This window comes from Rhea pennata, chromosome 5, assembly GCF_028389875.1.
Source record: "Rhea pennata isolate bPtePen1 chromosome 5, bPtePen1.pri, whole genome shotgun sequence".
In the NCBI taxonomy this organism is placed as follows: Eukaryota; Metazoa; Chordata; class Aves; order Rheiformes; family Rheidae; genus Rhea; species Rhea pennata.
The window spans coordinates 1,256,921-1,268,994 of NC_084667.1; the positions used below are offsets into that span (position 1 = coordinate 1,256,921).

General features: G+C 67.3%; 1 protein-coding gene across 1 annotated transcript; it reads right to left on the minus strand.

The window, feature by feature from the left end:
- Positions 1–4,541: 4,541 nt before the first annotated feature.
- FOS (Fos proto-oncogene, AP-1 transcription factor subunit) lies at positions 4,542–7,227 on the minus strand. The gene is made up of 4 exons (XM_062577122.1): positions 6,914–7,227; positions 6,285–6,527; positions 6,036–6,143; positions 4,542–5,933 (listed from the first exon to the last, which is right to left on the minus strand). The coding sequence occupies exons 1-4, from the start codon at positions 7,052–7,054 to the stop codon at positions 5,325–5,327; spliced, it is 1,101 nt and encodes a 366-aa protein (XP_062433106.1). The 5' UTR covers positions 7,055–7,227; the 3' UTR covers positions 4,542–5,324.
- Positions 7,228–12,074: the final 4,847 nt, after the last annotated feature.

The window sequence follows — 12,074 nt, forward strand, 5'->3', positions numbered from 1 at the left end:
AAGTATGGACATGAGATCACATCTCAGGGCAATTTAAACAAATTTCAAATACTATCTCAATAAGGAACCACAGAGTAAGAGCAAAACTTTAGCTAAATACCTATGGAAGAACATAAGAACAGTCACACACGATCAAACACCAAGTCCCTTTTACCACTTTCCTGTCTTTTGGCAGTGGCTGGTACAACCACCTAGGGCAGGCTGTAGGAACAAGGTAAGCCTGCTGCGCTACTTCCCCAGAGTATTCCCCCAGGCTCTACAAATGTACAGCATCAGGACCCCCTGAGCCAAAGCGGATCTCTGGGGATTTAACAGACCTCAAGAGCGTTCTCTAGCATTTGTTTTCTGAACTTCTCTTGAGTTCAAGGAAGCTTCTGATACCCACAAAATCACAGAAGAGGCTTTCCACAGGTCAGCCACATCACGCAATGAGCAGCTTCCCTTCGTCTGTTTTTAAGCCCATCCTTTCCCGAGTTTCATTTGGTGCCCATCATTCTTACACTGAAAGTAATCTCCCCTCACTCTTCAGCCTTCACTAAGCCTGAAGAGTCCTAGCTAATTTAACTATTTCTCATACAGAAGCTGATCCACAACTTCGAACAGCTACTTGTTTTTTTGTACCTTGCAGCGCTTTCCCTCCTTCTGAGGTTAAGATCAGCACTGTACAGAGTATTCAGAGGCACATCATGGATTCACACCACAGCATAATGATGTTCACTGCTTTGGTCTCCAGTTCCTTCATTGGCTTATTTACCACTACAAGGCCAAGGCCTTCACCTGAGATTTTCACAGAACTGTTATTATGTCAAGATCTTGTTCCTAAGTGACAAACCAGCCTATAGCCTCTTCTGTGTATGTAAAGTTCAGACTGGTTTTCTCTTATTTGAAACACTTTACATTTATCTACACTGAATTTCAACATCCACTCACTCTGTAAAGTCTTACTGAAGTTCCTCTCAGTCACCCCATTACTCACTGCCTTTCCCAGACTCCAATACAGATCCTCGTAAAAATTCACACATTGACTCTTCCCATGCATTTTTTGTTCTACCTTATAGCTTCCTGTCTTTCAGCCTAGTGTCATCACCCACACGAAAACTTCTCGTCTTACTCTGTGGCACTTAGCTTCTGAAGAAGCTTTTGGTGACAAACTGCTGAATGCTCTTTGGAAACCAAAGCAGACTACACAGACCGAGTCTCTCTTCCCCACGTGCTTGCGGACTGCTCGCAGGACCCTAACAACCTGTGTAGCTGGACTTCTCTTTAGAAAAAAGACTGTGGGTTCTCCCAGTACATCACTTTCCTCTGTGTCCCCTAGATCTCTTTTCAAAAGTATTCACTAACTTGCCTGGTCAAGATATCGGTCAATAGCTTGCAAGAACTTCTCCAGCCATTTTTTTTTTGATTGACATCTTAACTGCTTTCCTGCTCTCTCCTATCAAAGCACTACTCAAGCGAGACGCCACACGTGACCACTGGTAACTTTAAACTGCGACCTCCCTTGGGACTCTTGGGTATCATCTGGTCCTGCCAGTTCAGAGCTGTCAGTCTGATCCGTTTCTTCCACAACCTCTCCTGCGGACACTTCGGCTCGAGCCACCCCCTCCGCACAACCCCCCACGGAGCAGCACGCAGCCGCGAGAGCGGTGCCGAGCTCCCCCGCCGCGACCGCACAGCGGCACGCTCACGCCGCCTCTCCTCTAGAGCCGCGTCTTCTCCGCGCAGCCTCCTTCACCTCGACCGCCCACCGGCTCCGATGGCTTTCTGGCCGGCGCCCTGTTCTACTCCAGCCGTAGGCAGAGTTACCGGCGAAACCACCACAGCGGAGCGACGCGAGAGGCGGCCAGAGCACGTGCTCGGGGCCTCCACGGCCCCTCAGCAGCCACGGCAACGCCTGCGGCGAGGCCCTCGGCTTCCCGGGGGCGACTCTGCGCTGCCAGCGCAGCACGTTAACCCCCAAAACAACCCGCCCCCCCCAAGCGTGCCGCCCCGGTCCCCGCGGGGGCGAGCGCGGACCGACGCGCCGCGGCAGGCTCGCGCCGCCTTCGCCCTCCCGGTGCCGGAACCGCCGCTCCCCCGAGCGGCTGCCGGGGACGTTCCCGAGCGCGGACCGAGGGCGCGAGGCCTCGCGGGGGCCGCCCCGGGGCGCCTCGCCTGCAGCGCGGCCCCTCGCCCCTCGCGCGCAGCCCCGCCCGCCCCGCTCCCCTCAGGGCCCGCGCCGCGGCCGCACGCGGCCGGCGGCCCCGCCCCCTTCCAGAACCTTCCCGCGGCCGCCGCAAGGAACCGCCGCCGCCGCCGCTTTCCCATATATGGTCGCGGCCGGAAGCGCTTGCGTCATGGCGCTGGCCCGTGGCGTCTCCGCGGGGAGCGGAGCGGAACGTCACGTCGCGTCGCTGACGTGCCGCGCCCCTGGGCGCCCCGGCAACCAAACAGTAAACAGCGGGGCGGGGCCGGGGGCGGGGCCGGCGGTTGGAGGGGCGGGGCCGGCGGTTGGAGGGGCGGGGCCGGCGGTTGGAGGGGCGGGGCCGGCGGTTGGAGGGGCGGGGCCGGCGGTTGGAGGGGCGGGGCCGGCGGCCCGCGCAGGCGCGGCGCGGCCTGAGGCGGCGGCGGGGAGCGGCGGCCGGGCCGGGCCGGGCCGGGCCGAGCCCGGGCGCCCGCGGCGCTGCCGCTGTCGCGGGGCGGCCCCGGTGCACCGGGCGGCGCTGGTCCCGCTCGGAGCCCCGCGCGCCGGCGCTGGCGCTGCCCCGCGCCGCCCTCCCCAGGGCCCGGTTCCGCCGGCCCGAGGGCGCCTCGCCCCGGAGCCGCCGGGCCCGAGGGGGCGGTGACCCGCGTCCAGCGCGTCCCGGGCTCCGCGTCGTCGCTGCCGCAGCCCGGGGCCGGCGGCCGCGGCCGGAGGGAGCAGCCTGCGCTGGCCGGCGGGGCGGGACTGGCCTGTCCCGGGCGCGCCAGCCCCGGCACAGACTCCGCGTCCGGTTGTCGCGATGCTGAGAGGTGCTGGGCCGCCGCCGCCCCGCCGGCGCGCAGGGGGCTTGCTCGGCGCCTCGGCAGCCTGAAGGCCGCTGCCGGTTGCTGACCCTCTGCTGGGCGTCGGGGCTCGGGGCGGCGCGCGCGGGCGTGCTTGAGGCCTCCGGATTCCCCAGCCGTGAACTAACCCGCGGCCTCTCGGCGGAAGGCACGCTGCGATTCCCGATTTACTGACTTCACCCGGTTACTTGTGAGCATGCACCGCGCTTTCTTGGAGCTGCACCTACATGACTGCCTGAGGGTCATTGCTGCTGGGCCGGGGCGTTGCCCTTGTAGACTAGAGCGGTGATGCAAAAGGAGCTGCTTCTAAGTGGGTGGCACCTCGGTAGCGGCGGGAGTCAGCGCTGAGGAGCTGGCTCATTCTTTTTCAGTTGTCAGAGCTGCCTCCAGTTTAGTGTTGAAAGACGGGAAGCTGCATGGGTAACACTTGCTTTTGCACAGGGCAGGCCCTGTTGTTGAGCAAGCTGTGAAGCTGCAATACACACTACAGAGATGAGCTATATCCTGTGCGTGCTCTGACTGGGGAAGGGGTGAAGAAAGCAGAGCTTGCTCCAGTGACCGGGAAGCCTGGGGTTACACCAACCTGACCCCGAGCGCCAGAGATGCCTCCAGCCTGCACGGATTTCCCGAGAGCGCAGGGTCAAGGTGACCTCCCGCTGGAGTCATGTGCCAGTGCAGGATTTTTGTGGCACCTGGAGAAAGAGGTTCCCAAGAGCTGGCGTGGCAGCGCTGGAGGCTGGCCGGGAGCCCTTGCTGCTCCCTTCAGCTCTGCAGAAGGGCACCCTGCCCCATCCCAGTGAGGCAGGCCGGGGCAGGGGGCACGCGTTCCAGCGCCCGAGCGGCAGGAACGACAGCAGGCGCTTTGTCAGCAGCCCTTTAAACGCCCCTGCGGGAGGAGAGGCCACGCTGCAGCAGGGAGCCCGGGCAGGGAGCCCACCTGCTCCAGGACTCAGCCTGTGTTCGTTCCCAGGGCTAGGAGATGCTGGGCGAGGAAAGGGCACGCGCTTTGCCATGTACCCCTAGCGAGGGAGCGAGAAGAAAGTGGGTGAGCACACGTCTGCCCTTCACCCCCTTCCAGCCTCGTCAGCACTGCCAGGGCGCCAGACCCAGCCCAGGGCGAGTCTCCAGGCCTCCGCATCCAGGAGGGAGCGGACAAATGCCAGGGCAGACCTGGGCCTGGCACCAGCCTCGCTGATTCAGAGGCAGGAGCACTCCTGCCCTGCTTATCTGCCTTCAGGCAAGGCCGCGAGGTTGTGGAGGAAAGGCCAGAGCAGGTGAAACGCAGAGGTGCAGGGAAGGACACAGGGCCCAGGGCGGAGAGGGGATCACCCTGGCGCCTGTCCCAGGGGCCACCCCCTTCAGAGGGGTGGCAGACCCATACCCAAGGGTGTCCCCACCCTGCCACAGGCAGCTACTGCCAGGCCCCAGCTTGCAGCACTGGCACTCAGCCACATTACGCAGAAGGGAACTGCTTTGGGGTCATAAGGAAGTGATGCAAAAGGCAACACAAGGACAGCTCCAGCATTCAACTTAAATGCTTTTATTGACAATGTCTCTGAACAATAATAAGCAAACAATGCTTAAGTCTCATTCAAATTCACTTTCCACATGTCAAAAGACCTCAAGGTAGAAAAAAATAAAATAAAAATATAAATATCTGAGAATCCATCTTAATAAATAAATTAAAAACACAATAAAAACGTTTTCATGGAAAACTTATGTCAGAACATTCAGACCACCTCAACAATGCATGATCAGTAAAGTTACAATGAACATCAACGTAGAACTACAGTACATGGATATAGCTATTTATCTACCTACTAGAAAATAAAGTAGAGTCTCTTTCCCCCCCCCCCCACATAAGATGGGTCATTGCTAAGTCAGAACACGATATTGCCAGGAACACAGTAGTTATTGTTAATCAGCTGCACTAGATACGAGTTGGAGATACCCAGCACCAGGTTAAATTCCAATAATTTAAAACCAAGAGATTAATTAGTTAATGCTAGTGATACTAAGGAGGGGAGGGAGTCACCAACCCAGCTGTGTGGGACATGCTACAGACTACCAGCTCTCGTGGATGGGCTGTTGGGGACAAGACAAACTCCATGCGATTTGCTACATCTCTGGAAGAGGTACGAGGCCTCAGCGCGGGCGCTCTGCCAGCCCGGGGCGCCAGGCCGGCAGAGAGGTGGCCCTCCCCAGGCCGGGGGACCCGTGGGGCACCGTGGCGAGTCTGTGGGGGCGCACGGGCAGGGCAGGGGGCCCGGCGGGTCAGTCAGTACAGGGGGCTCGGGCCCTCACAAGGCCAGCAGGGTCGGGGAGCTGAGAGAGTCGGACGAGGGCTCGTTGCTGCTGCTGCCCTTCCGGTGCGCGGCGGCACAGCTGGGGAAGGCGTCCGCCTCCGGGTAGGTGAAGACGAAGGTGGAGGTGTAGCTGCTGGGGCAGGGGGTGCAGGTCACCACCGGGGTGCAGAGGGGCTCCAGCTCCCCGCTGCTCCCGGCACCCAGCGGCTCCCAGTCTGACGCGTAGAAGGAGGAGGCCCCAGGCAGGTCCATGTCAGGCACCGAGCGGGAGGCCTCCCGCGGCCCTGAGGTGAAGAGCAGCTCATCAAAGGGCTCAGCCTTGAGCTCCAGCCCGCCACTGCTGCCCTCCTTCGACGGTGTGGCCGGCGGGGCCTCGGCCAGCAGCGGCAGGGCAAAGGCCGCCTCCTCGGCGGCGGGGGGGCTGGGGGCTCCCAAGTCCAGCGCAGCAGCGGCCGCCAGCTCCTCGGAGAAGCGCAGCTCCTCGGGCATCTTGCAGGCAGGTCGGTGGGCTGCCAGGATGAACTCCAGCTTCTCCTTCTCCTTCAGCAGGTTGGCTATCTCTGCCTGCAGCGCAGATTTCTCCTCCTCCAGCTGGTCTGTCTCCTGGGGAGAGAGCGGGCCATGAGCCAGGGCCGCCTCGCTCCCCGGTGCCCCGGCCGAGAGGCTTCCATCCCCGGGGCGCCCGCAGCTCCGGGCAGCACTTACCGCCTGCAGCGTGTCCGTGAGCTCCCGCCGCCGGTTGCGGCACTTGGCCGCTGCCATCTTGTTCCTCTCCCGGCGGATCCTCCTTTTCTCCTCCTCCTCCGGAGACAGCTGCGGGCAGAGAGAGGCTGCTGAGTCGCGCTGGCAGCCGGTGCCGGCAAGGGCAGCCCCCAGCCCGGACCCCTGCCCGGCCCGGATCCCTCCCCCTCCTCCCCCCGGCCCGCACCCCCCCCGGCCCGCACCCCCGCTCACCTGCTCCACTTTGCCCCTGCGGCCGATGCTCTGCCCGCGGGCTCCGGGCGCCTTGAGCGCCGCCGGGCGGGGGTAGGCGCCGGCGGGCGCCGCGACGCCGTAGGGATGGCCGCGGCTCTGCGAGGGGGCCACCGAGGAGATGAGGGTGGGCTGCACCAGCCACTGCAGGTCGGGGCTGGTGGAGATGGCCGTCACGGTGGGCACGAAGCTGGCGCTGGACACGGCCAGGTCGGCGCAGAAGTCCTGCGGGCCGGGGGCAGAGGGGGGCCGTGAGCGGGGCGGGCGGCGGCGCCGCCATCGCCCGGCTCCACTCGAGGAGCCGCGGTTATAAATATCTCTGACGTCCGCGCTGACGCAGACGCCGCTCCGGAGTCTCCTCAATGAACTCGCGTTTTTATCAATGAAGCCGCTTTACACACCCGCTGCGGAGCGCAGCCCGGGCCGCGGCTCCCCGCCCGCCGCGCCGCCGCCCGCCCCGCCGCCGCCGCGGCCCCGGAGCCGCCCGCAGCCTCTACCGCGCCGCCTGCTCCCGGTCCGGTCCCACCCCGCGTCCGCCTGTCCGTCCGCCCCCCACCCCCCATGCCCCGCGCTGCCCCGGAGGAGAGCGCGGCCAGCAGCCCGGCCCTCACCTGCGGGGGGACGGGCGAGCCCATGCTGGAGAAGGAGTCCGCCGGGGACGGGTAGTAGGTGAGGCTGTCCCCGGCCGGAGAAGCGCTGCTGCAGCGGGAGGAAGGCGCCTCGTAGTCCCCGGTGAAGCCCTGGTACATCATGTCGGCTCGGCGGGTGCACGCCCGGGGCCGTGGGAGCGGAGCGTCCTCGGGTGGGAAGCGGGGAGGGAAGGAAGGGGCGAGCTGGGGAAGGCCGGCTGCGCCCGTCCGTGCCGCCGCGTCGCTCGGGCTCCGGCCGCGCCGTTCGACTCGCTCTGCGCTGAGTGCCGCGCCGCGCCGCGCCGCCCTTTTATACCCTCCCGCCGTGTGGAATGGCCGACGTCACTGCGGGACGCACCACCCGCGCCCGCGGGGGGGCCGCCGGCCCCGCGCCGCCCCGCCCCGCGCCCTCCCCTCCCGCCTCGCCCCCACCGCCCCCCGCGGGGGGGGAGCCGCGCCGCGCTGCGGGGAGGAGGGGGGGGCGGCGGCCAGGCGGCGCGGCAGGGGGAGGGGAGGGGCGGCGCGGCGGCCCCCGCCCCCCCCCGCGCGCGCGGCGTGGTACCGCCCGCGCGGCGTGGTACCGGCTCGGGAACCCGCTGACGCAGATATCCTTATATGGGATACATCCTGTGCGGGGGGCGTGACTGACGGGAACCGCTCCGGGCTGCGGCCAAGGGCGGCGGGCGGCGGGCGGCGGGCGGGCCGGGACCCCGGCACCCCCCGCCCCCTCCCCCCGGCCGCGCACCCCGCGCCCCGCAGCGGCTCCGCGCCGGGCCGAGCGCCCCGAGCGCCCTTACTCCTCCGAGGAACACGCACGTACTCTGCATCGCAAAGAAATCCCGTGGCTGGCACCCAGCGAGTTCTGTCTAGGGCTCGGCACTGGAATATTACAGGCTACACACGTGGAAAATCTAACCTACTCCATTTCCTGCAGTGAGGAAAATGTTACGCTCCTGGGGCATTATTTACTTTTCTAATGTTTTTGCAGAGTAGGAGCCGAGAGAGAGAGGATAACGACACAAGGCGCTGGAAAGTTCACAGGGAGCCCGGGGGGCCGCAGGGGCAGACGCAGCCCCCCCCCAGCAGGGCCGGGAGAGCCTGGGGGGCCGCAGGGGGAGACGCAGCCCCCCCCCCCCCGGCACGGCCGGGAGAGCCTGGGGGCGCGAGCGGGCAGCAGGCCACTGGGAAACCACCAGCGAGGCTTGTCCTTTCCCCCACTTCAGGGTTTGTTTTGATGCCGGTTGCAGCGAAGCCCGGAGACACCCACCCACGACGGGGATGTCAGGCAGCCCTGGCTCAGGTCAGGCAAAGCTGGGAGCCAGACCGCAGACTCTCCTTGCACGGGAGCCAAGAGATCGCGGCTATAGATAGTAACAGGGAAGCTGCAGCAGCGAGCGTGTTTACAGCAACAAACAGAGCCTGCAGCGCAGTCTCCAAGCAGGAGCGTCACCCAGCCAGGCTGGGATCCTGCTGGCAGCCTCTCCCGCTGTTTGAGCTCATGGGCTAAATGCAGTGCCTGATGCTGCTGCTGCTGCTGCTGCTGCTGCTGTTGCTGCGCGAGCAACCGCCGTTCTTAGAGATCTGGGCCACGGGGGCGGGAGAACTGGGCCAGCTGCTATTTCTGCGCTGCCCGTCAGAGCAGAGGGGACAGCCAAGGACTGCTGCGGCGCACGGCCGCGCCGGCACCTCCCGCCAGCTCTGCGCCCACCCGCCCCGGCTGGCCCAGGGCTCCGGCCTCGCCGGGCGGTCGCGCAGCCCCGGCCCGGGAGGGCGCCCGCCGCTGGCTGCCCCTCAGAGCCCAGCGTTCAGGAGAGCCGCCGGCACCATCCGGAGCTGCGGACGCTTGCCGGGCAGCATCCCTGAGCCCTGCTTCCGCCCGCGCACGGCCCCGGTCCCCCCGCCAAAGTGCACCGCAAGGAAACTTCTGGAAGCCGGGGGGGACCTGCATCGCCAAGAGCCCAAAATATTTTGGTGGCGCTGATGCAAGCCGTCTGCTGCCGTCTCCGCGAGCAACCGCGTGCACTGTTTGCACCAAGCGGAAAGTGCACAGGCACGGCGCGTTTCTAGCATGTGCCGACGGAGGCGAGGAAACAGAGGAACCCAAAACACATGACGTGGGCTTGTTGTTTGCTCCGAATGCAGGGCGCTCACGGTTTTACCACAATGCTGTGAAAAAAAAGGAGGAAGTGAGCGGTACCGCAGGGACAAAACACAGCCAGAGCGTCACCCTCCTGCCCAGGTGACGGGGCTGCCCTGCTCCAGCACCACAGCCCCACGCAGGCTCTGCACCGGCTCCGCCGGCGGCAACAGCGGGACACAAGTGCCACGTGCCAGCTGAGTGTCACAGCGCTGACAGCATGCGAGTGGGGTGCTGGGGCCCGGCCGCGGCCCCACTCCCGGAGCCAAGCTCGCGCCGTGCTCAGGCTTGGACAGGCGCCGGAGAGGAGCCCGCCGCGCGGTGGGACACGGCCACGCGGCCGCGGCGCGCAGGGGTAATTCCTCGCTCTCGGTCGCCGCTCTGCACCGGGAGCCCCCCCGGCTGGCACAGCCGCCGGGCAGCGAGCGGCTCCCGCGGCGCGCCCGGCTGCAGAGCAAACCTGCAGCCAAGTGTGACCGGCCAGCGGCAGGCGCAGCAGCGCGGGGCGCCAGGCACGTCCGACACACGGCGAGCGGCGGCACCGCGGGGCCTCGCGGTCACGCAGCCGCAGCCAGCAGCCGCCAGCGGCGCCTCCCGGGCGCCCGGCCGTCGCTGCCCGCGGCCCCAGGCACTCGTGCCCGCGGCGCCGCGCACTGCGCGGGGACGGGCGTCCCCAAGGGGCGTTTGGTAAGCCAGGGCAGCGCGGGCACAGCGCCGCCGGCCCCCGCGCCCGCCGGCCCCGCCGGCCGGGCAGAGGCAGCCCTCAGAGGGCGGCCCGGGGCCGGGGCCAGGCTTGGCCGGGCCTCCCGCGGGAGCGAGCCCCGGGCACCCGGGGCTCCCTCCGCGGCACTCGGGCAGGCAAACGGGGAGGGAGCTCAGCGTCGTTCAGCGCTCTGGCGCTAGCTGCACACGAGGCGCCCGGCCCGGCCCGGCCCGGCCCGGCCCGGCCCGCAGCGCCCGCTCTGCCGCCAGCGGGCGGGGCCGCGGCGCAGGCCCCGCCCCTCGCCCCTCCCGGCCAATCCCCGCGCTGTTGCTGGGGCCGGGCCGACCGCCTGACGTTGCCCGGGAGACGGCGGAACGTTGAAAACACACAAACCTGTTGACGTCGGTGCGTGGTCTCCATAGGAACGGGTCGGCAACGTCATCGGCCTCCCCCTCCCTCTTCTCCCCGTCGGAGCTCGCGGGCGACGCAGGCGGCGGCGTCAGCCGCGGCGGGAGGGGCGGGGCGCGGTCGCCATGGCAGCGGGGAGGGCGCGGCCCGGTCGCCATGGCGGCGGGAGCGGCTGTTGTTTGTTTGGGAGGCGGCGGCGGCGGCGCGGCGGCGGCGGCGGGGGACACCGGCCCGGCCCCGGCCCCGGCCCCGGCCCCGGCCCGGCCCGGCCCCGCTGCGCCGCCCGCCCGCCCGCCGCGGCTGGGCCGGGAGCCCGGCGGGGGCGCGTAGCCGTGCGCGGCAGGGCGGCCGCCCCGCCGGTGAGCGCCTGGCCGCTGCCCGACGCGCCGCGGCGGCGAGGGGCGAACTGGCCGAGCCTTAAAAATACTCCAGCGGAAAAGAGCGCTTGTTCCTAACCCCGGCCAGCTCCGCAACGCAGCCCCGCGGGCGGCTGGAGGGGCAGCGCGGGGCCGGGGGTGGGCGGCGCTCCGCAGCGCCTGTGCCAAGCGCGCGTCCAGGAAAACCTCAGAAATGTGGCACCGAAACGGAAGAAAATGGGAAGCTATAAATATTCCAGAGTTTTCTGCTCTGCCACAAGCCCGGTCTCCCAGGCGGCAGGGGCCGGCTCTGCCCGTGGCGCCGGAGCGGGAGCCGGCGCGAGCGCCAGGGCCCCGGCGCGGCCGAGCTGCCCGCGCTGGCCCTGCTGCACGGGGCGCCGCGCCGGGAGGGAGCGAGGCAGGGAGAGGACCCCCGCAGCCGGGCAGGTGGTGGGTGGCGCGGGCCTGGGGCTTCCCTGCGACCCGGAGCGCTGCGTTAGCACCGCTGGTTGCACAAGTGGTGCCGGCAGATGGGAGAGGAGAGGAGGGAACCTCGGGGCTGCCTGCGCCTCAGGGTGGGAACTCCCTGTGCCTGCTCCTGCCTCGATCTGCTGAGGCCAGCAAACTGGAAACGGGCTGTCGCCCTGCCCTCGCCAGCAGCCAAGCTGCTGTCACCCGGATTAGCTTTGCATCAGCTCTGTTTGATTTGGCAGGCGAAGGGCGGCAGGTTCGGCCGGCGCTGTTTTACGAGGGCTGGTTCCTGTCCCACACCCCTCGCCCGTGAACACAGCGCGCATTTAGGATGCCCTTGCTCGCCGCCCCGGGCAGGAAGGGCTGGGGTTGAAATGGGCGTTTGCGGCTCCAGGCCGAGCCCCGAGCGTCTGCCCCGGGCAAGGCGGCCGGGGAAGCCGGGGCGGCGCGGCAGGGCCGCGGGACGTGTCCCGCGCGGCGCGGTTTGCGTTCGCGGCGCGGGGAGCAGCGGACGGAGCCGGGGCTTCGGGCGGCTCCGCGCTTCCCTCCCGCGCGGGTCCGCTGCGGCGGCGGCAGCCCCTGCCCGTCCTGGCTGGGCGCAGCACTTGGCTGTGCCGCGGGAGCCGCTCTCCTGCGCTACCTCAGCAGAAAACCCTTAGCCGCTTCCTGCCGCGCTCATGCTCTGCCGGTCCGGCGAGGTGAAATGGCTCAGAGCAAAGTCGGGAGAGCTCAGTGCAGGGGAGGGTCGGTGCAAGGCGCTGGGGGAGGCGAAGCGGCCGGGCCGGGCCGTGCAGGCGGCCCGCGGCTGCGGTGCCGGCAGCCGCCCGCGGCCGGAGCAGCCCAACAGCGTGTAAAGCCGCTGGTGCGCGTCGGGGAGGCGCCGCACGTCGGCAGCTCCGGAGCTGCCGCGCGTGATGTGGCTCTGGAGCCGCCTGGTGAACCGTCCTCGGAGAAGCCTGACCCTGGAAAAAGAAAAGGCGACGACTTCTCTGCCGGAACAACTCCTCAGTCCGGTTCTCGGAGCTGCCGCGTGCACCGTTGTGCTCGCACAGGAGACAGGATGGGAAC

What these genes read in the sequence shown, in the direction of transcription:
- FOS (XM_062577122.1), bottom strand. Translation starts at nt 7,054, where the DNA reads ATGATGTACCAGGGCTTCACCGGGGACTACGAGGCGCCTTCCTCCCGC. An exon ending in GCTCGCCCGTCCCCCCGCAG is followed by an intron (nt 6,528 to 6,913) that starts GTGAGGGCCGGG and finishes CCCGGCCCGCAG; the next exon opens with GACTTCTGCGCCGACCTGGC. An exon ending in GCAGGGGCAAAGTGGAGCAG is followed by an intron (nt 6,144 to 6,284) that starts GTGAGCGGGGGT and finishes CTCTGCCCGCAG; the next exon opens with CTGTCTCCGGAGGAGGAGGA.